The 23,072-nt window shown below is 44.5% G+C and overlaps 1 protein-coding gene across 9 annotated transcripts in view; it reads left to right on the forward strand.

Annotated features, from left to right (window-relative positions):
• LOC135894441 (microtubule-associated protein tau-like) overlaps window positions 1–23,072 on the forward strand; it is an 85,308-nt gene that overhangs the window by 16,191 nt on the left and 46,045 nt on the right. For 3 of the 9 annotated variants that reach the window (XM_065422524.1, XM_065422533.1, XM_065422532.1), the window contains exon 1: window positions 20,326–20,405. The exons of 2 other annotated variants lie outside the window; for them this stretch is intronic. In XM_065422524.1, the coding sequence (XP_065278596.1) occupies window positions 20,366–20,405 (40 nt within the window). In that variant the 5' untranslated portion in view covers window positions 20,326–20,365. 4 more of the 9 variants (XM_065422526.1, XM_065422525.1, XM_065422528.1 and 1 more) reach the window with 4 other exon arrangements.

The raw sequence follows: 23,072 nt of genomic DNA on the forward strand, positions 1-23,072 counted from the left end.
GAAATGATGGGCTTACACGAAAAGCTTAGCTGTAAGTGCTGCTCTTTCTCTTAGGAGAGCCAGCGGAGCCTGCCTACTAAAAAATATGTGCAGCCATTTGCTGTTTTGGTTTCTTTCCATTAAGGCAGCCTGCAGCCTCGATCGTCTGTCCTCTGAATAGACGCCAAGAGGAAGTCAATTGCAACCTCTGATGTGGCGGGCCAGTTAGAAATGTAGGCTTGGTCTACGGTAGGTCCCGCCTCTCGGGGAGGTGGAGTACCTGCACCGATGGGAGAAGCTCTCTCGTTGGCATAGGTAGTGTCTTCACTAAGGACTGCAGCAGCGCCGCTCCACCCCTGCAGCACTATAAGCGTAGACAAGCCCTTAGAATGAAAATACAGCCACGTTTCCAACCTTTATCTGGCCTGCTAAACCCAGGGTTGTGAGTTCAATCCTTGAGGGGGCCACTTAGGGATCTGGGGCAAAATCAGTACTTGGTCCTGCTAGTGAAGGCAGGGGGCTGGACTCGATGACCTTTCAAGGTCCCTTCCAGTTCTAGGAGATAGGATATCTCCATTAATTATTATTATTATTATTATTATTATTGACTTACCCTTAGGGATATTGCTGCACGAGCAGCCAGTGCTAAGTCAGGTGTCTGATGAGAGAGGTGTCTTGGTACTTACTAGCCACTACAGGGACTTTTCTGGTGTTTGTCTGCCAGATGGGTTTTGGAGTCAGAAAGTCTACTGAGTGGGTGCCTCAATATTGTACATCCAATTCCGACTTGAACCTGGTCATCCCAAAAGTTAATACCATATGTCGCAGCTCTTGAGAAATAGTCCTTCCATCTTTCTTCCCTGAGCCATGATGCTCCAAGGAGGAACTTTAGCATACACTTGACACATGCAGGGCCCTCAAGGTCAATCTGAGCATATGAAATTTGTGTAAGGCCAAGGCCTGGTTTATATTGTACCACCCAGCCGCGTAAGGCAAGAAAGCTTCTAAATGTCTGTTCCAAGGTCGGAAGTTCCCTAAGAGCCTTACTATTGCTCCTCTACTTTTCGAGGCCTTTTCCTTCGGTGCAGTAGTGGCATTCTGGTTGGAAAAGTGATGCGCTTCCTTTGAGGAGACTTGCACGGTAGCCGTGTGATCAGTGATTCCCAGGCCACCCAATTCTGCACCTTGAGCATCCAGTCACTTGCAAAAGTTGCCTTTGGCAGAACTGCCCCATAGTGCTCAGTATATGGGGGGGTGGGGGGGAGAGGGGAAATGTATAGAATCACAGAATTCCTGCCCTACCCCCTCCTTGATACACACACAGAAAAAATCCTACCGTGGGCTATAGCCGATCAGTTCAGTGGTCCCTCTAATACTCTTTGAAGCAGTTGCCTCTGCGCTCCCTGCTAAATAGGGAATTGTGTGTGTGGGAGGCGGGATGCAGCCCCCACTATTAACAGCACTATCCAGCCCACTTACTCGTATTTGCTCCCTCACCCTCACCCACAACAGCGGTGGCAGCAGGGCTGTTTCTATAGATTTATGAAACCGCTGCTGCATTGGTTAGACTTTGACAGGTTGTCTTTGAAACCATAAGTGCTAAAGACTGAGAGTCAGATTCCTGTTTGCTCTGGGTGCGTGGTCGTGTAGTTTTCATGCCCCTTGGCCTGTAGCTCATCAGGTATGTGCAACTGGCCGTTAGAATTTGGTGCCAGGATGGTGTGACAGTAGTCTAAGCAGATATATTGTGCGGATTCCTAGCCGTGTTCAAACAGCTCAAAGTATTGTAGTTAGTGTGTGTGTGTGTATATGTATATATATATGTATGTGTGTATATGTGTGTGTGTGTGTGTGTGTGTGTATGTATATATATATATATATATATATATATATATATATATATATATATATATATATATATATAAAAAAAAAGCCAACCCTGTGAAGGTGGCTGAAATGCTATAATCCTTGCTCCAAGAATTCACTCACACGGTTAAACTTTAACACCCCCCCTGCCCACCTTGCACTTTCCACTCCAGATGGAATCTGAAAACATGCATAATTGCAGTTTTTCTTACATTGTGGCTGTCAGGCTAGGGAATCTTTAATATTTAATATCTTCAAACATTATTGCAGCTGCATTAAATATTAAAGAAATTTTACATAGACTATTCAGCTACACTGCCTGCTTCATAAAACAGCCTGATAGTTTGTCAGCACAATGAAATGAAAGATAGTTAAAATCAAAGTAAATAATAAGCAGGCACTAGAACAATGGGGCCCAAAGTTTTCCTCTTTACCGGTAATGAAATGTGTCCATGTCCTGCCAGGCCGGAGCAGAGTAACGGCTGGGCCCAGCGAGGGCTGGAGCCACGGCCGCGAGCAGAGCTGGAGTCAGAGCAGGGATGGGTGGTACTTCCTCCCTGCCCCCCATGGGGACTGGCCCAGGCCCTGCCGTGCCCCCCCCCCGATGTTCTGCCACACCCTGCTAGTGGGGCATGCCCCACAGTTAGGGGACCACTGCACTAGAGCTAGGTGGGAAACAGTTTTCCCATCCTGTGAAAATTTTTGAGAATTGCATTTTTGTTTCCCCTTTGCACATCAGGACAAAACTGAGACCTTTCAAACCTTGCGGGCAGGGGACTGGACTCGATGACCTCTCGAGGTCCCTTCCAGTCCTAGAATCTATGAATCTAAAAAAAGACGAGGTGGGAGGAGCCCAATCCACCGCCAATAGCCTTGTGGTTAGGGCACTCACGTGGGATGTGGGAGCCCCAGGTTCTGGTCCCTACTGTGCCTGCTTCAGAGCAGGGAGTGGAAGCTGGACTCCCAGATGAGTGCGCTAATCCCAGGCTATTGTCTGTTCTGGGGCTGTCTCTGATTTTGAGCAGGAATTCTATTCTGGACCCGAGAAACCTTCTTGATTAAAGTTCAGTTGAAACGGATCATGCCTGCCCAAACTCTTGGGGTTTTGCTGAATCAGCATTTTCCATCAAAAGAACGTTTAATGGAAACATTCCTGGCCCACTCTAGCAAGCACCTTGCATTTCAGTAGCTCGTTCTGTAGCGTTCCAGATGTGTGGGCTATAGCTCCTCCCAACCAGCAGATGGAGATCAACGCTAGGACTTTGGATGTCATATCCTCATATAAAGGATGACCTCTCTCAGCCTTCAGTTGTTCATCTCCAGCAGGTGGCGCTGCCTGCATCTGGGCTGGTATAGAACAGGGGTTCTCAGCCTTTTTCCTTCTGAGCTCTCTTTCCCGCTCCTCCCCCCTGCTATAAAAACTCCACAGGCCACTTGTGCCCCAATAACTGATTTTCTGCATATAAAAGGCAGGGCCGGTGTTAGGGGGTAGCAAGCAGGGCACTTGCCTGGGGCCCCGTGCCACAGGGGCCCCCAGGAAGCTACCTTGCTCAGGCTTCAGCTTAGCCCCGGGTGACAGGGCTCAGGGCCCCAGGCGTCAGCCCCATGCAGTGGGGCTTTGGCTTTCTGCCGTGGGCCCCAGTGAGTCTAACACTGGTCATGCTTGGTGGACGCCCTGAAACCTGCTCGAGGCCCCTAGGGGGTTCCGGACCCCTGGTTGAGAACTTGCTGGTATAGAAGACTTTGAAGAAAGAGAAAATTCTCCCCTTTGCCCCAAAACTCTCTACAGATTTTACATGGAGTAGCTTTTGCCTGTCTCAAATGCAGCCATCTCTGGTGTCCGATGTGGCCAATAGCACACAGCAATGCTGCGTAACAGTACTGTCAAGTGGAGACAACTCCCTGTAGTGTAAGCATAAAGACTAATAGCAGGGCTGCTTTCAAGGGGTAATGCCCACTAAAAAGTCGCAAGTTGCATATTCAGTGCTCCGGGCTTTAGTTTACTCCTGCTTCTTATAAAAGTTACACTCCTGAGAATTGGGGCATTTGGGCTGCGGCTCAAACCCGCCGCAAACTCTCTCCCTTGTCAGCTAGCTCCTATGTTTTAACGCTTGCTTGCTTGGAGTCATCCATGGGTTGGCTTGTTGGCATCTCATGATGTCTCTAAACAACGTGTTTGGAGGCATTTTTCAGCCAGTCGCATGCTGGCCTGCCCTTCAGGAAAAAGGTGCACGGCTGATTTTTGTATGGCTACCAACAACAGGGACCGGCATTGGAGAGCCAGGTTGTGCTTGACCAAGTCTCCAAGGATGTGTCTACATGGCATTTTGGAGTGAGCCTCCGACCCTGGCTTGACAGACTTGGGCTGGCTGGGCTTGAACTAGCGCTCAAGAATAGTTGTAGCGACAGTGCAAATCCAGTTCTCCTGGTGTAGTGGGTTTTACGTCAAGCGTGAAATGAGCACTCACAGCTCGTTTCTGAACGTAGGTTAATAAGGAAATGGCAATAACCACAAACAAGAAAACTCCTGGTCTTGCTAGAATGCCTGGTCTTGCTAGATTGCAAATATCCTCAGACCAGATGAGACCTGATGGGACTCCTTGTATTGGTGAATGTTATTAGGCTACTTATCTTAGGGAGTCATAAGAGGGACATCCTTGATAATGACTCCACATGACGAATAGGGAAGAAAACAGCAGCCATCAGTTTGCGTGGATGGATGTCTCTTTTTGTTTCTTTAGGCAAAATAATCCCTTAGAAAAGCAATTTCTTCTTCCTGCCTGTGTGATTTGCAAGCTAAGGTAAAATAGGCTTTTGCTGAAGCAGAACGCTGTCGTGTCATTCTGAATGTCTTCAGTCATAAACATCCCGGAGGCAGGTTGGAAGGATTTTTTTTTTCCACAATAACATTAATTTTTGTATGATGTACATGAGCTGTCCTAATGATCGAGATGGTCAGGGTAAATCTTTAGCTGGGGAGCTACGCATACTAATCCTAAACAGTGATTTGCATACTCTGGCATTCATAGAATCCGATGTCGGAGAGGAAGACACATTAGCTCATATAGAGCCTGATGCTGCAGACTCATGCTTAACTTTTAGCATGTGACCTACTAGTCCCTTTGAAAACAATAGTTCTACTCACATGTTTAAACACCTGCCTAAGAGTTTGCAGGAGTGGAGTCTGTTTGTCTGTCTGTCTAGGTTAGTTATGTGGCCTCCCATCATAACGGCGGTCTGAGCAATTTGGTCTCTTTCTCTTCCCTGGTCCGTGTTGGATTGTTCCTTACAGGATATAAGGATATCAGTGTGTAAAGCAGCACTTTCAGGCAGGGCCGTTCCTAGCTATTCTGGGGCCCTACGCAGCCCCTCCCCCCACAGGGTGTATGTGGGGGTTGTCCCCAGGCCTCTGCATGGGGGGGGGCTGGCTTGGGGGGCAGGGGGAACCACCCCCTGGCACTCACCGGCAGCGCGGCTGGGGTTGGGTCTGCACTTCCCACCACTGATGAGTGCAGGCCCAGCCATGCTGCAGAGCTCAGGGGAGTGGGGGCGGGAAGAGGCAGGGCTGGGGCGGAGCAGGGGTGGGGGCCCTGGGGAAGAGATGGAGCAGGGGCTGGAGCAGCGCACAGCTGCGCAGGGCACTAGGAAATGTGGTGCCCCAAATTTCCTGGTGCCCTACACAGCTGCGTACTTTGCGTATGGGTAAGGACGGCCCTGCTTTCAGGCTTACAGTCAGGAGGGTACAAATATACACTGTGGTCTATATCTTTGTATTTTGGGACAAGATTTCTTGTGGCATCAGGCAAAGCCTTTGATTGCCATCTCGCTAGATCTCTGTGTGCTAGATTCATCCTGGTGTCACTCCAGTAGAATTACATCTAGGATAAATTTGACCCTCTATTTAATGGCAGTGCTATACAGTGGGCCTCAAACTTTTTTTACTGGCGACCCCTTTCACACAGTAAGCCTCTGAGTGCGACCCCCCCCCAATAAATTAAACACACTTTTTAATATATTTAACACCATTATAAATGGTGGAGGCAAGCGGGGTTTGGGGTGGAGGTTGACAGCGTGCAACTCCCCATGTAATAACCTCACGACTCCCTGAGGGGTCCTGACCCCCAGTTTGAGAACCCCTGAGCTAAAATAAGCAACAGAGAGTCCTGTGGCACCTTTAAGACTAACAGATGTATTGGAGCATAAGCTTTCGTGGGTGAATGCGTCTGACGAAGTGGGTATTCACCCACGAAAGCTTATGCGCCAATACATCTGTTAGTCTTAAAGGTGCCACAGGACTCTCAGTTGTTTTTTTACAGATCCAGATTAACACGACTACCCCTCTGATACTTGTGCTATAATAGTGATTCTGGCATATGTGCTAATGGGTTTTGCCTGAGGTAGAGATTGGGTTACGAGAATAACCTGGCCGGGGATGTTGGAAGCAACAGGTTGCCGTGTGTGCGTACTTATGCACACATTACAAATTTAAGTACACTCCCAATGAGTATTGCTTCCAATTTAAAATCTCCTAGTGCAGTCCTTCATTCAACTCTTTCAAGGACACCTACAGATTGAGAATTAACCAAGGTCCAGATTATAGCTGAAAGTTATCACTGCACTTGGACATCATAGAGTTGCTACGACATTCAGACAGTTAAGTCGTGGGGAGCCAAAATGTTCCCACGTCTAGTGTCAATTGCAGGTTACCGGGTGGGAGTGATTTGTTTTCTGATAAAAAATGTTCCTGAGAATGCGTAAGTAGTTGGGTGGAGGCAGTATTGGGCAGTGCTGAGTAACGAAACAGTCTTTGGGCTGGTCTACACTGGGGGGGGGGGAGGGGGAGGATCGATCCAAGATACGCAACTTCAGCTATGCGAATAGCGTAGCTGAAGTCCAAGTATCTTGGATCGAATTACCTGGGGTCCACACGGCGCGGGATCGACGGCCGCGGCTCCCCCGTCGACTGCGCTACCGCCGCTCGCTCTGGTGGAGTTCCGGAGTCGACAGTGAGCGCGTTCGGGGATCGATTTAAGACGCGATATATCGATCCCGGATAAATCGATTGCTACCTGCCGATACGGTGGGTTGTGAAGACGTACCCTTTGTGTTCCACTGCCAGTTCTGAGTTCAGGATTGCACTGGGGGAAATTATAGACCTACTTCATGTTAATTATTACGCAGCAGGATGAGGTAGGCATTAAGGTTGGATGTGAAATGAATGTGAGTGAGAGAATCAGTTCTGAGCTTGGTTTTTATACCAAGGTTCAGAAAGTTGAAGAAATATTGTATGTAAATACTATATGTAATATAGTGCTCAGATGTATATGTATATACTATAATACTCAGATGTAAATACTATATGTTGTGGCTAACACAAAGACCTTGCCATGTACTTCTGTGTAGTTAAATTTAAAACAGCTTGTGGGGTTGCGTGCTTTTAACTGACTATGCAAAATGTGGGTGAATTCTAAGATCTGGTCCTTCAACTTCAAATATTTTCAAAACTAGTGAAAATCCTTCTCCCTTTGTTTGTGTACAAAGGGGAGTTTTTTCCTTACCTGTTAATATTCTTTCTCAGACTTTCTATAGCAGGCCAGAAGCTTGAGTGAAAAATTCTTCCAGGCAACAGGTGGAGCCAGAATGCTAAGCCTTTGTCATACCCTCACATATGAGAGTCCAGCCGTCTCTCAGCCATCAGCTGAATGTTTCAAAAGCAGTATCAAAGAAATATTAACCTGACACTGTGCATTAGTGACTATCACTGAATAACATTAGTGATAGTGGCAACCTGAGCATAGAGCGACTCTGCGTTGAGATTTGCAGCAGTAAAATAGATGCCCACATCTTCTAGGGAAGGGGGTTTAGACTGAGAGAGAGCTTGAAGAAAACAGGTAAGGAAAACTTCAGCCTCTCCTTTTGACCTTCTCTGCTAGTCCAATTGCTTGGGACCTTCCAAAGTAATTGATAATTTTAGTGTGCGTGTGTGGGGACGCTCCTTATGTTAGTTCTTTGTCTTCTGACACACACGCACACACACTCATTCCACTGTTGCCTGCAAAGGCCACAACTGCAAGCCTGTTCTGTAAAAATGTGGACAGAAGTAGCAAATCTCCTCAAAAGGGGCATCCCTTCTTTCTGCTCGTGAAAAGCCAACTGAACAAACAGTGAGCTTTAAAAGATTCCAGTTCTTCCTTTTCTGCTGCCAAATAAGCCCTGCTGATCAGTTCCTTAATCCGGAGGCACTTGAAAAGCATGGTTTGGAGTTTTATATCAAGTTGTTTGTTTCATTCCCATTGTAACAATCACCATTAAAACTCTCGTATTAAACACATAGGAAAAGAAGAAAGAATAGTTAAAGCATTTGATACATAAGGTAAAGCTTTCATTTTAACAATTTTCCGTATTCGTATTCCCTATATTCCTGCTCATCAGTCTCCTAGATGGTGTTAAAGATGATATTAAAGGTCCCCCCCCCCCTTTTGGGGGGGAGGAAGGGGAAGAGCCAGTTTTAGATGGTATTGGATTGTTGTTGAAGTGTAATCTTGTTCCCTTTAAAACAAGGCAGAACTTTTAAAACCCACACAAAGGGAGACTGAAATGGCAAAGATAGAAGAAAAAAAATAGTTCTGCCTTTGTTAATTACAACTAACTGCTGGGAAAGTACAGGCATAGTACATGGTCTTTATTAGCTACTCTGAGACCTGGCAAACTTTCCCAGCGTTTGGCTACGAGCATTGTTTGTAGTTTGCCTTTTTTTTTTTTTTTTTTTTAAATTTCAGCAGTGTTACAAAAGGTGGCTTTGTCTTGGCTGGTTAACCCAGGCTCAGTTAGACAGAAGGGAAAAAGAGAGAGATTGGTATGAGGTGAAATAAAGTCAGAGAAGGAAAATGACACCCTACTTAGGCAGCAAAAGAGACCTGAGGTTCACACTGCAGGATGTTCAGGGTCCAGCCTGATCTGATCAGGACAATAAAGGCCCAATAGGTCATGGCAGCCATGAGCGTGAAGCTTAGCTGAGTTTATTAAGCACACTTCCAGCTGAGCCCCTGAAAAGCCGGTGACGACCTAGCCCCTTTAAAACTAACCACACTGAGCAGTTAACCAGGGACTTCAGTTATAGACACTTCCTTCTGTTTCTAGCATTATCTCGATTTGTTGCTGTAGCAAAAAAAATTTTTTTTTTTTTTTTTACATTACCGGAAAGCTGGGAGATCCCTAATCCGTTCTTTTAGCTTAAATATAGCTGGCAGACCATTCTTTCTATCTCCAGCTTTTGCCTATGTTAATAAACAGTTTTATTTTGTAGACCATGCTGGACTCCGTGATCTTTCAGATGCTTTTTACGCTATAGAATACAAACCTTTGCATGGAATTCCTCCTTCCTAGCACCTGACTCCCATGAGTTCTGGCTCTGCTGATGCAAGGCCCAGTACTTGACAATTAGCTGGCACATCTCATGCTCTCTGTCTTGTAGTTGAGGCGAGATTCTACACAATTCTGAAGGAGATTAAGGACTACTGTGCTGTTTACTCATTTTCATATTTAATTCAAGAAAAGCCTCTGTTTTTTAAAAACGTATCTGGAACTCCCTCAGAATTTCCTGTCTGATGCACTGGAGCACTGCAGAATCCAGCCCCTTATTGCAAAATTTAGGTCAAACCTGTGATGGAGCACAAAGGACCTTCACTTTGGCTTTTTAGAACTTGTAGATCTGGTGACAGCCCTATCACTAACCCTTCTATTCAGAAAATACTCCCTTTCTCAAGGGCTCATCCTGCATTCAGAACCAAACACACTGCGCTTAGCTGCATGGTTTTTGAACATAAATGCTCAAGTCAAGTAACATTTATTAATCTCTCCAGTCTTTTGGCCTCAAGAAAAATATCCACCAATAAATCCTACTCCATTCTCTGGCTGCAGTTCAAGCACTGGCACCCGGAATGTATCACCAAAAATCCCACTGGTACTAGACTTCTTCCAGAATAGCCTCAAAGTGAGCTCCCTGAGAATTATATGCCTTTGCTATAACGGGCATCATGAGTACTAGTCAAAACTGGAAGTAGTTTTGAAACCCAATTTGAGTAGCTTAGTCTTGAGGAATCTGTGTGTGTGACAGGTCTACAGGACCTGAACCCAGAAATTTACTTCTGACTGCACTAATGCAAACCTCCCTTTAAATCTTTGTAAAAAGTCTCCCTAAGTGTTGTTCCTTACAGTCATCACGTTGGCAAGAAGGGTGTCAGAACACAGAGCATTTTCAATCACTCCAGCAATGTTGTCCTGAGGATAGACCCAGCTTTCATGCTCCATATAAATTCCACCGTTCACACATCATTCTTTGCAAATCCCAAATATCCAAAGAGGAAAATTTGGCATGTGCTAGATATGCAAAGAACATTACAGATATACATCAGATGCACCACAACCTTTAGAGCAGTGGTTCCCAAACTTGTTCCGCCGCTTGTGCAGGGAAAGCCCCTGGCGGGCCGGGCCGGTTTGTTTACCTGCCGCGTCCACAGGTTTGGCCGATCACGGCTCCCAGTGGCCACGGTTCGCTGCTCCAGGCCAATGGGGACTGCGGGAAGCGGCGCGGGCTTGTCTTCTGATAGCATCAGTACAGGGAAGAGGATCAAAATTATCCATTTCTAGACAGTGTATTTCAGAACCCTGCAAGACACAAAGCTGAATCACATTATCCCTGTTAAAAGCATACTTCCTAATTACGTTTCCTAGGCTGAGTGATCATATGCCTTGTATGAAAAAATATGCGAAGCTGTTACTTGATCATCAGTGCATATGTTTACTGAATACCACCAGATCAATGTGCAATCCATAGGAGAAGAATGGACTGAATTATGGCTCAGGTTTGTAACTGGGCATTGGTAGATATTTAACTAATTTAGTAACATTGCGAAGACATGAAATAACAGCATATTTAATTGCTCACCCTGTTAAGGAAGCATGGTCTAGTGGATGGAGCACTGGATTGGAACTCAGGATACCTGGGTTCTTTTTCTGGCTCTGCCACTTGCTTGCTGGATGACCCTGGGCAAGTCACTTCACTGCCCTGTGCCTCAGCTTCCCAACCTGTAAACTGAGGATCTACTGATAAAAAGTGCTATATCATATTATTATTGTCCTAGTGCAAAGTATCTGAACTATTTGCCTTAAGTAATTTACAACAATTTCTCATTATCTAGAGAGCGCCATATCTGTGGTCTTCTCTTGTGTGGAGAGGGAAGAACTTTCAGGAGTGTAATGCTACATTTTTCCAGTCAGTTTGACATCATCTGAGTCCGCCTACTTTTGCTGTCTTGACCCATGGATTGTCAGTCGCGACTGAGTAAATCGAGTCCTGAAGTAGGATCATAGAATATCAAGGTTGGAAGGGATCTCCGGAGGTCATCTAGTCCAACCCCCCCTGCTCAAAGCAGGACCAATCCCAGACAGATTTTTGCCCCAGATCCCTAACTGGCTCCCTCAAGGATTGAGCTCACAACCCTGGCTTTAGCAGGCCAATGCTCAAACCACTGAGCTATCCTGCTGAACCAGGTATAAGCTGATTGGAAATGGCAAATTCTGTTTAGATAATTCTTGAAAACACTGACTACTTGGCACTTCATTGCCATCTAGACCTCAACTCTAATTTCTTCTATATCTGTTTAGTAGGTGCAGAGAGAAGGGAAACCTCTTTAGTGGTTTGCAAGGCTACCTCTGAATTTCTGCCCACGCCGCTGTGAAATGTATACTAGGCTTGTGGTCGTGCCCTTGGCAGAAGAGTGCAATATGCAGTAATTGAATGATGGGTCCATCCTCGCCCCAGAGTTAAAATGATTAACTGCTTTGGGAAGGTCCCAACTGTCTTGCTCATGGGTGACCCTAAGATCAGAAATAGGTGCGCACAAACATACACAAGCAGTGCGGCACTAAAGCCGGTTAGTGCAACCCAGCTCTTACAAGCCAGCAAAACTAAATAATCGGTATTGCAAAGCGTGCAGCGCTCCTGAGTGACCCTAAAGTAACCAACCAAAACCGGTGTGCATTCATCCATGAAAGTTTTGCCTTCCATCACCAAGGAAAACTAAGCTTCAAAAGTCTGAGGGGTTATTAAACAATAATAAGGAAGAAAAATGATTTTTAAAAAACGAAGAAAAACACCATGACAGTATCTCTTTAAAGCACTTTTGGTTTTCATTTCCCTTTTGAACATCTCCCTACTCCTTTGAAATGAATTCATCTTTCTCTGAATCTTCATAGCTGTTCTAGTCCCTTGACAAGATAGATTACAAGGAGGATCAAGAGATCTGTTCACTAGTGCCTACAATTAATGAGGCAGTTGTTCACTTATCTGACAGTTCCTTGGAAACACTTTTCTGAAAAGTGTACAAAGGCGATGAAAAGGAAGTTGCTTGTGAATTATGAACCGCTTTTCAGGCTGACTTTAATTCATGACACTGCCATTCAGTTTAACTTAATAATTCAGATAGAACCTATTCCCTCGGAAATCCTATTTAAATAAATAGGATATCTCCATTAATTAATCTAGAACTGGAAGAGACCTTGAAAGGTCATTGAGTCCAGCCCCCTGCCTTCACTAGCAGGACCAAGTACTGATTTTTTGCCCCAGATCCTTAAGTGGCCCCCTCAAGGATTGAACTCACAACCCTGGGTTTAGCAGGCCAATGCTCAAACCACTGAGCTATCCCTCCTCCCCACAAAAAAGCCCGGTGTTCAGATTCAAAGCTACCACTGCTGAGTTCTGCCGTTATAAGTGGTGGCTCCAAATATATCAATTTGGGATGGAAAGGGGCTGATGGGAGCGTCTCTTTTGGTCAGAAGGAGCTGGGATAGATAAGATCCTGGAGAGAAACCCTAGAAACAGCCAATCTTAGGCACAGGTTTATGCTTTGTTGTATTGGAGTTAATAAAACGGGTGGTGATTAGCAGGTTACAAATGAAAGGGTGGGTTTGAACACTCACATGGAGTCTGGGCACTCTCCTGAGGACAGAGTAGGTGCTCTTCTCTTGCACAGCCACATTCAGGTTTGTGGCTACTATGGCCAGATCTACACTACCACTTATGTGGTGGATTTAGTTGGGATTGGTCCTGCTTTGAGCAGGGGGTTTGGACTAGATGACCTCCTGAGGTCCCTTCCAACCCTGATATTCTATGGTTCTATGTCAGCAAAACTTCTGTCGCTCAGCGGTGTGGGAAAAAAAACATTTCAAAAGGAAAAATTCTGGAATAAAATAAACTCCTCCATTCCCCCCCAAATAAAATATCACCAATGACTGCATTTGTAATGTACAGTGAAGGTGAGGAAAAGCTTTCATTTTCCTGCTGTTAATTTAGCACTGTAGCACAGAGCAGGTAATGGTGGTCGAGGCCAACGTTGTTGTGGTCCACTGGTAGATTTTACCATAGACAGACGATACTTTTCGGTTGTTTCCATTGTTCAGTAGTTGGCCTAGTTACCCCAGAAAAATGACCCTGGCAGTGTAAACCTCGGAGGATAAGTTCCTATATCCCAGTTCTAGGGGAATTCATCAGAAGAAAAAGGTTTTTCTGCCTTGAGTTTTAAAAATTCATTGTTTGAATTCAGCCTTTTCAAACGGAGTGCTGAGTCCAGATCCTGTAGATGATCTGTTGAAGTGGAAGTGGGTGGATATGTAATACTGAGTTCTTCGCTGTAGTGGAGTTCAAAGCTCCTTCCATGAGTTTTGTCCCATCTCTGATTTTTGGTGATGCAACCCCTGGCTTCTAAAAATTTTCACCATCTGCCCTAAAAAGTCAGAGTGTGAGGGGTGTGGGTGTATAGGTTTTCTTGTTGTTGTTGTTTTTTTTCTTTTTCTTCACCATTGGCTAGCCTGTTGAGAAGTGCACTCTGGGTTGTGGTAGCCCAGTAAAGGAAGGTTGGCGGATTCGTTGTCCCACCCACTGCAGTAGGCTTCCTTTTCAGTCCACTTCTGTAAAGTGTGGCAAAGAAAAGTCAGCCCACTTTGCTGAATCAAGGAGTCTGCATTCCAGAGCACAGTGAAGATTCTGTGACTTCGTACAGCTGGCCATGATTTATGCATGATTTAACAGTATGCAAATAACACTGCCCCAGTAAATGCATCCAGGTGAATAACCCGGATTATTGCCCGCTCACATCAAATATTGGCACTTGGCAGAGATACATTTAAAAAATCATCTATGGGAGTATAAAATTTATTACTGAACGTTAGCGTACATCGTGCAGCACCAAGGGTCAGGTTTTTATTCAGCCTGTTGGGAGTGAAATATATTCTTTGTCAGAGATTAGAGGCAGCTTTAATGTTGTTATAATGTAGGGATCATTAATCTCCTGTAGATCAATGGTCCAAATTAAGTTTGAAACGGTAACCAATCTTCCATGTTGTTCATTCTATCTTACCAAATGGACATGATCTATTGTCCAGAAAAACGGTTCTCTGTTTCTGTGTCTGAGGCTCACAGACGTGAGTATGGCAATAACACATACGTGTATAGTGAATCTGATAGATTAACTTTGATATGGCAATTGTTACCTGTCTCCATGGACTCTTGAAACATACGTGGTTACTGATTCACCTGTCTTCTGCAGTCTAATTGTGATAGCCTTTATTACAAATAATTTCCTTCTCTCCAGAGTGAACGTAGCAGAGAATAGTCTACATTTCGTTGTCTTTGTTTTAGTTTGAACTTAAAATCTTAGGCTTGTGAAAATTTTAACTGGTGGTTTCCATCCAATTACTAGTTGTCCACATCCCTTGTTGGCAGCCTCAGTATACAGAGGTGGAGGGTTAAATGGACCATGCATAAAAATAGCCATTCATGGAGATTGAACTCCTTGTTCCCTTATTGTAAATGGGGAATCATCAGCGAGTGGGTGTGTTCCTAGTGGGGTCCTGCAGGGATCAAGTCTTGGTCCTACACTATTGAACATTTTTATTAATGACCTGGAAGAAAACATAAAATCATCACTGGTAAAGTTTGGAGATGACACACAAATTGGGGGAATGGTAAATAATGAAGAGGGCAGGTCGCTGATTCAGAGCGGTCTGGATCTTGTGGTAAGATGGGTGCCAGCAAGCAATATGCATTTTAATGTGGCTACATGTAAATGTTCTAGGATGACCAGATGTCCCGTTTTTATAGGGACAGTCCTGTTTTTTTGGACTTTTTCTTATATAGACGCCTATTTTCCCCCCACTCCCAGTCCTGTTTTTTCACAGTAGCTATCTGGTCACCCTAAAATGTACACATCTAGGAACCAAGTATCAGAGGGGTAGCCGTGTTAGTCTGGATCTGTAAAAAGCAACAGAGAGTCCTGTGGCACCTTTAAGACTAACAGATGTATTGGAGCATAAGCTTTTGTGGGTGAATACCCACTTCGTCAGACGCATGCGAAAGCTTATGCTCCAATACATCTGTTAGTCTTAAAGGTGCCACAGGACTCTCTGTTGCTTTTTACATCTAGGAATAAGAATATAGGCCATGATGATTTGATTACAGTGTGTGAGTACCTACATAGAATATCAGGGTTGGAAGGGACCTCAGGAGATCATCTAGTCCAGCCCCCTGCTCAAAGCAGGACCAATCCCCAATTAAATCATCCAACCAATTTTTGCCTCATATCCCTAAATGGCCCCCTTAAGGGTTGAACTCAAAACTCTGGGTTTAGTAGGCCAGTGCTCAAACCACTGAGCTATCCCTCCCCCCGTGCGGAACAAATATTTAATAATGGTCTCTTCCGTCTAACAGAGAAAGGTAGAACATGATCCAGTGGTTGGAAGTTGAAACTAGACAAACTCAGACTGGAAATAAGGTGTCAATTTTTAACAGAGAGAGTAATTAACCATTGAAATAATTTGCCGAGGCTGGTAGAGGATTCTCCATCACTGACAATTTTTTAATCAAGGTTGGATGTTCTAAAAGCTCTGCTCTAGGAATGATTTTGGGGAAGTTCTGTGGCCCGTGTTCTAGAGGAGGTCAGACTAGATGATCACAGTGGTCCGTTCTGGCTTTGGAATCTATGAATTTATTAATGCTATGTAGGTTTTTATACTGCACTTATCACCATAGTATCTGAGTGCCTTCCAGTAGTGCATTAAGCAACATAACTAACATCTGTCACATTTGTTCACTACTGAGACGCTGAGCAGGGTGGGAAAACTCGGCCTGCTGCTTCCCAGTCCGCGCCTGCACTGTACATGTAAAGAATTGAGGTTAGTCTCTGGGGCCGTCACTTAGCACTGTTGTCGGCACAGCGCTCTGCAATCAGGTTTTCATGCATGGCTATTTAATGCCATATTTGCATATTATTGCCATGTGTCTGCGTTTAAACTGATTGCTCAATTGAGACTATCATGGTACTCTGTGGTAGGTAAAATATAATCACAGATAAGTAGGGGCCAAATTGCCTGTCAGGTGAAAACTAGGATGATCGTGAGCAAGAAGATTTTAAGTATTAAAAAATACCAACTCCTTGCAGTAATTCCCCCAGCCTGACACATCTGGAGATAAACATTCCCATATGTTGGATTATGAGTGTTCTTTCTTGGTAATCCTTCTCAAGGATTAGGATTGGTTGCAGGGAGGAGGAGGAGAGGAAGGATTGCTATAGTGGCATCAGTCAGTGCTGCAGTAGTGAAGTCTGTGTTTATTATAACCCCTATTTTCCTATTCATAGAATCAAAGATGTTACAGATGGAAAAGATTACAGGTCATTTTATCCAGTACAGGATGATCTTGCCAACAGAGTGTACCAGTTGTTAATAAACCTGCATTTTCCAGAAGTGGATAACTGGGTGTGTAGTGATAAAATAATGTGCTTTCACTTCCCGTAGCTTGCTCTGGTATTACAAACACACAATAGTTCTCATTGAGGTAAGAGAAATATAATTTAGTGCAGCCTTAGGATAAAACATTATAGCCCAATCCTACCTGTGCTGATGCTTTGTCTCTACATAACGCAAACGTGGGTTTACAGCTCGTGAGTTTGTTCAGGGCCAAAGAGTCCAGTTTATGATTTGCACGATCTGACACAAGACCCCCAGTTGGGATGGTGCCCAGCGTGATACACCGGACCTGACAACTGTTGTGGACTCATTTGGTGTTTAGTTTTGTAATCACACCAGTTATTTTTCCAAAAGCTTCATTCCATCATTTGCAGTTTGTTTCCATTTTTACAGCTATAACTTCTCAAATGCTCAAGTGTTTCCGTTATAACTCCCTCTTTTCAGTCACTCATAACATTCCAAAAATACAGGCTATTGGGCTGACATATTCTGGGCTGGATCTGTGCCAGAGGGTAACGTTTTGGACAAGTTTCAGCAAAACAATTGGAGCTGGTGGTTGTGAATGAGTGTGGAAAGAATACGTAACTATTTTCATTTGAAAAGCTCTAGCACTGATGCATGAGGGTAGAAAATTTTATTGAGAAACGCCTTTGAATGTTTTCGTCAAACCTGGATTTTGATTGGCAGAGCTGTGAGAGTCGAAAATGGCAGGGTGCATGCTCAGAAGTTTATTTAAAAAACACCAATTCTATTACTTTTATAATCTGCTTCATTCCAAAAGAAGGTGGGTGGCATTGTGCACGTGTGTGACTAATGTTGGCTTCATATGAAAATATTATATTTTTAGTCAACCTTTGGGCATCATATGGAATACTGCCTCATTCAATGTATATTGGTTTCTATCTATAGGTACTTATCTGCCCTCCTTAACTATGGTATCTGAGCGTCTCATAATCTTTAATGTATTTATCCTCACTATACCCCTGTGAGGCTGGGTAGTGCTGTTATCCCCATTACACAGACGGGGGAACTGAGGCACAGAGAGGCTAAGTGATGTGCCCAAGGTCACGCAGGCAGCTTGTGGCAGAGCAGGGAATTGAGCCCATATCTCTCCAGTCCCAGGCTCGTGCCCTACCCACTGGGCCATCCTCCCTCTCTGAGACTTGTGCAGTTAAACTCTATGCTGTTAATGCAGAATATTTTCCACGATGTTGAGAACGTTCTGACAGACAAATAAACTATCCCTACATATTGGGTTCTCCATGGTGCATTAATTTTCTTTTGTAATCTCCCCTGGTTATCTTGATAGTAAGTTAATGACCTAAAGCACAGTAGAAAGTCTGCAGTCCTCTTTGGTTTGCAGACACAGCATCTTGAACTATAATCCCATGAGATCTCACAAATTAAGGAAGGTCAGGCCAGGTTCATAGTTGGATAGAAGACCCCAAAGTGTACTGGAAGTATTCATAGATTCAGAGATTCTAGGACTGGAAGGGACCTCTAGAGGTCATCGAGTCCAGTCCCCTGCCCGCATGGCAGGACCAAATACTGTCTAGACCATCCCTGATAGACATTTATCTAACCTACTCTTAAATATCTCCAGAGATGGAGATTCCACAACCTCCCTAGGCAATTTATTCCAGTGTTTAACCACCCTGACAGTTAGGAACTTTTTCCTAATGTCCAACCTAGACCTCCCTTGCTGCAGTTTAAGCCCATTGCTTCTTGTTCTATCCTTAGAGGCTAAGGTGAACAAGTTTTCTCCCTCCTCCTTATGACACCCTTTTACATACCTGAAAGTATCTAAAAGTAGTGTTTATTCCATAGATGGCACTCGAAACAATGCCCCAGCATGAAATTAGGGTGCATTTTGCTGCTGATGGTGCCATTTGTTTGATGACACACAAAATCAAGTACCTGCTGACTTCTAGCCATGATTTCCTGCCACTTTTCACAAGAGCTGGGATGTTGATCTTAGTATCCTAGCCAAATTCCACCTTGGGTAATTGTGTTCTGCCTCCTTACATTTCCTCTGCAGCTTGAATTGGCTGTGGCAGCCTTCGCTTCCTGTCCGGAACATTAGTGATGCTGGGTCCTATTAAAGAATTGCTACATTCAAGAGGCCTTTCAGTGATGGACATTTGGTCCCTGTGTGCAGAATGGACATCATGTTTTGGGCTTTTCTGGGATGAAGGGCACTGTATAAATATACGTTGTTGCTGCTTTGGCTTTCAGCACTCAGTGCTCCTAGCGCTTTGTATGAGACAAGTCTTCAATTAATTGTTTGGTGAGACTGGGCCAGGCACAGCCAGAGAGATGCTATTCAAACACTTTAAAAAGAGTTGCTCCTAGTTACAACAGGACTGAGTTTAACCCATAGTGCAGTGGAAGAGAACTTCATCACTCTCTGCAATGTCTGCAGAATCCTTTTAATAAGCATCTCTCCGCACTGCCCTACACTTTGACTGCTGATCCATCTCCATTGCCTTTACATATATCATACTTCAGCTGCCACAAACTGCTGCCATTTAAATAAAGCAAACAGAGGAAGGTTTGTTTCTATCCATTCCAAAATCTCTCTCCTCTGATGGGCAGAGTGGGGCAGTCACCTGTCCTAGGCCAGTGACAGGTTTCGAGTTTGGTTATCTTGTAACCTCTTTTTATTGTTGGGAAGGGGAGATTATCCAAGGCTCTTGGCTGGGAAGTTGTTTACGTACCAGTTCTTAGCGCCGTGATGTGAATGGCTAAGCTATTTAACGTGACTTCTAGAAGTTTCTAAAATGTTATAACTCCCCTCTCCCTCAGAAGTTTTAATTCCTGCCACTCAAGGAACCTGCTTTTATCAGCGGAGAGATACTGAAAATAATCATATGTGTTTATAAAACAGCAACAACCGAACAAAAATCCCTCCCTCACATTTCAAAAATAACTGTTTGTAAAAGTGGCATATACGGAATACATGGTGGGGTGGGTTCCAGTAGAGAGTTTATTGGCACTTGTGCAAATCACTCCAAATAATGCTTCAGCCGTTGTGAGTAACGCCCAGCCATCCCTAACTCAGAGCAATAAAACCTTGGCACCACAGCACCGCACTGTTTTCCATATTAGCTAGAACCCACCAGCTGCCTCTTCCCCTGAGAGGCAGATCCTAATTGTGAAGTACACAAAGTTTTGAAGAACCCTGAAGTGCTGTCAAGGGTGGGATCGGCTGTTTGTTTAGATAAAGAGCCTCCTTGGCAGGGGTGGATCTGTTGGAAACTGATAAGACCCTGAAGAGCGTGCCTATCGGTTGCATAGGGGGTGCTGCCAAAGTTTAAATACTCAGAGACATCACTACCCTTATTATTCATTGTGGAAGCCTTTGGGTCAAGGTAGGGCTGCTTTCACTTACTTTTAAAGAAACTTGACTCTCTTCAATTAGCCGAGACGGAGACAGTATTGGGAGGCCTTACTTTTATGCTATTCTCTGTCATAATCTGCATGGCTTGTGATACGTGAGTGACTTCAGCACCACGTTTGCTTAAGGAATCGGTCCTGAAATGGGCCATTTATTCAGTAGAGTCAAGTAATTTTTTTTCAGTAAATTCCATTTAGTCATTGAGACGGTTACCTAATTTGAGAATGACGCGGGAATTTCCCGGTTAGAATGAGATGCATCTTGAACACAGATGAGTTTGGTGAGTTTGCTTCTTGTTTTGAACTGAAGGAATGGAAGGTCATGGTTACGTTGCAGAAATTTGCAGGCATCAGAAGTCTGAGCGAGTGTGCGCGCGCCAGAGTCGTCAGTGCTTATAGTTAATGAAGTAGAACAAACGAAATAGTGGGAGAGGTGGGTGAAATAATCCAGCAGAGATGCGTAAAATATATCTATACTGCAGGTTATTGCTTTCCTTCCTCGTGTACCAGTCTATGACTTTCATATTTTAAATTTTGCTGGGAGAACTACAGTACTTAAAGATCATCCCGTAGTAGGGTGCTCTTCCCTATTTGTTCACCGAATTGCCGTGTTTCTCTGTTCCGTGTGGTGGCCACGTGGATTTATTTTTCTCTGATGAAGTTCCAGATGGAAAGCCATGGGGACTGATTTCTACTGTTATGCACAGAATAGGTGCAGTATCCTAGGGCCTTGTGGAAGTGCAGGTTTCCCTGTGCTTTGTTTCCACTGAACAGTTCTCTGCAGGGAAGGCTGGCTTTTGTGACCAACACACCTGTCCAGTGGGACCAGGGCTAACCCCACTAAACATAACAGCCACATTTGCTCTTGCTCTGGAGCACTTCCTCCCCTGCCCCCTACTTTTTCTTGGCCTATGGACGATGGGAATAGGCTGTCCTTGCACTCCCTACCGTCTGGATGTTGGAAACAGAGGGAGGGTCACACTTCTCCTCCAGTCTTCACGACCAGGCCCAGTGTTCTGACTGTGTGGGAGACGCTCCTTCCTTCTCACTAGGTGGGAGGCCAGTTCTACTATCTCAGTATTGCCACTCCCCCAGAATTTAAAAAATCATGAGCCAGACCCCCTAAAATCATGAGGTTTTAAAAATGATTTGGGGCTCTTTTTCTTGCCTTCTGGTGTTGGAGCCATGGAGTTCAAATTAAGTTTTTCTCTGCATCCGTTAGGTCTAGAGGCGCTTTATTATTATTTTTTTTTAAATAAAACCCTAAGATTCACAAGTAATCACATGATTCCAGCAGCTGGAGCTTTAAGATAAAACACCTAATAATAGAAGTAACTCTTCTTTCTCCACCCCCGAGAAGGCAGTATCTCATCTCTTCTCCCTAAAATGGACACCAAAGGAAAATCAATTTGTCTTTAAATTCTGATGTAACAGTCTTTCCAACCCCCGAACTCAGAGGTTCTCAAGCTGTTCCATGGTGTGAACCCTGTCATTTGAGGGGGTTGCTTATGAACACTTCCCCTCCCATTTGGGGCTGCATAACATCTCTTTCCTCCTTACCTAGCGGGCAGCTAGGCCGGCCGCTCCTCCTTCTTTCTAGCGTCTTTGATAGACACCCAGTGTCTTTTAAGTAATGAGGAGCCTGGACACCTGTAGACGCCGCTGGAAGCCAGGTGGAGGAGCCAGCACCATGTGACCAGTCATCTCTCTGCAGACCACCAGCAAGTGCTCTGTAGGCCACCCATGGACGACTTCTATAGACTTTCTCTGCTGGTACGGATTCCTAGCTTGCGATTGCTGTTTTGCCATTGCATCTTTGATATTAAATGTTGTATTATGAGTGGAGGATCTTTGCTCACAGCAGTGCTTTCCACAGAAAAATCATACTAGCCCTCACTCCTGTCTGTCTGACCCCAGCCATGAAGCCTTACCGTCTTGTAGGCACCCTAATCTGGCATTCCCAAGGGCTTGTTTATTCAGGGACACTCAGGAAAATTAATCCAAACAGACTAAGGCTATGTCTACGCTACAGAGCCTATGTTGGCGTAGACACGCCGTACGCCGACAGAAGGAATTTTTCTGCCGGTGTGGGAACACAAACTCCCCGAACAAATTTAACTCCGTCAACAGAAGCAGCCTTCTGCCAGCATAGCTGAGCCGGCATAAATTTAAAGTGTAGACCAGACCAAAAGGTGTGAATTCAAAGCAGATTAGCTTTGTGTGTCCCTGTGAGGACGTGCTCACTCAGAATTAAAATGACCTTAATTCAGTTTAACTTAATTCCCTTTGGAAGGCTGAATTGAGGCCACTTTAATTTTGAATGAGTGTGTGCACATGGGGTTTAATGCAGTTTAATTGATCCCCTTTGAATTCACACCATTAGTTAATTTGGATTAATTTTGTTGAGTGTTCCCATGTAGACAAACCTTAAGAGAAACTCTTGCCTGGATGCCGTGAAGACCTCACTCAGCGTTTGTGGGAGAGGAGAAGACAGTCTGGGGGAAATGTCACTGATTATTTTTTTTATAAAGGTTGTCTAGGTAGAAAAAAGGGAGAATTAAAAAGAAACATACAGTTAGTGTTTAGATACAGGGCATCTAATTCATGAGCTTTTCACTTCTGGGTCAGCAGTTAGGAGATGATGGAAAGGTGATAATACCTGTGGCTGTTCAGTGAAATGAGTTGATGGGTCTTAGGTCAAATGCTAGTAGACATGTTTCCTCATCACAATTGGTCTTAATTGATCCTCTAGTTGACATAGAAACCAAGGCCTGGAAGTCAGGCAGAGATCCGCGTCCGCCCAGAGAGGCGCTCCTTCCAGGGGGCACAATAGCAGGACAGCATGTAGGAAAGGTGCTTACCATATCATCTTTGTTGGGCCTGTTTGGATAGAAGATTCTGTCTGGCATTGTCCGCGCCAGAAAATTGGCACAATTTAAAACAAACAAACAAAAAAAGTAGCCAATTCAAGTATTGAATTGCAAACCTCATTTTCACCTATGGCATATTCCCGTTTGGTTTTGTGAACT

This window comes from Emys orbicularis, chromosome 25 (assembly GCF_028017835.1).
Source record: "Emys orbicularis isolate rEmyOrb1 chromosome 25, rEmyOrb1.hap1, whole genome shotgun sequence".
Taxonomy (NCBI): domain Eukaryota; kingdom Metazoa; phylum Chordata; order Testudines; family Emydidae; genus Emys; species Emys orbicularis.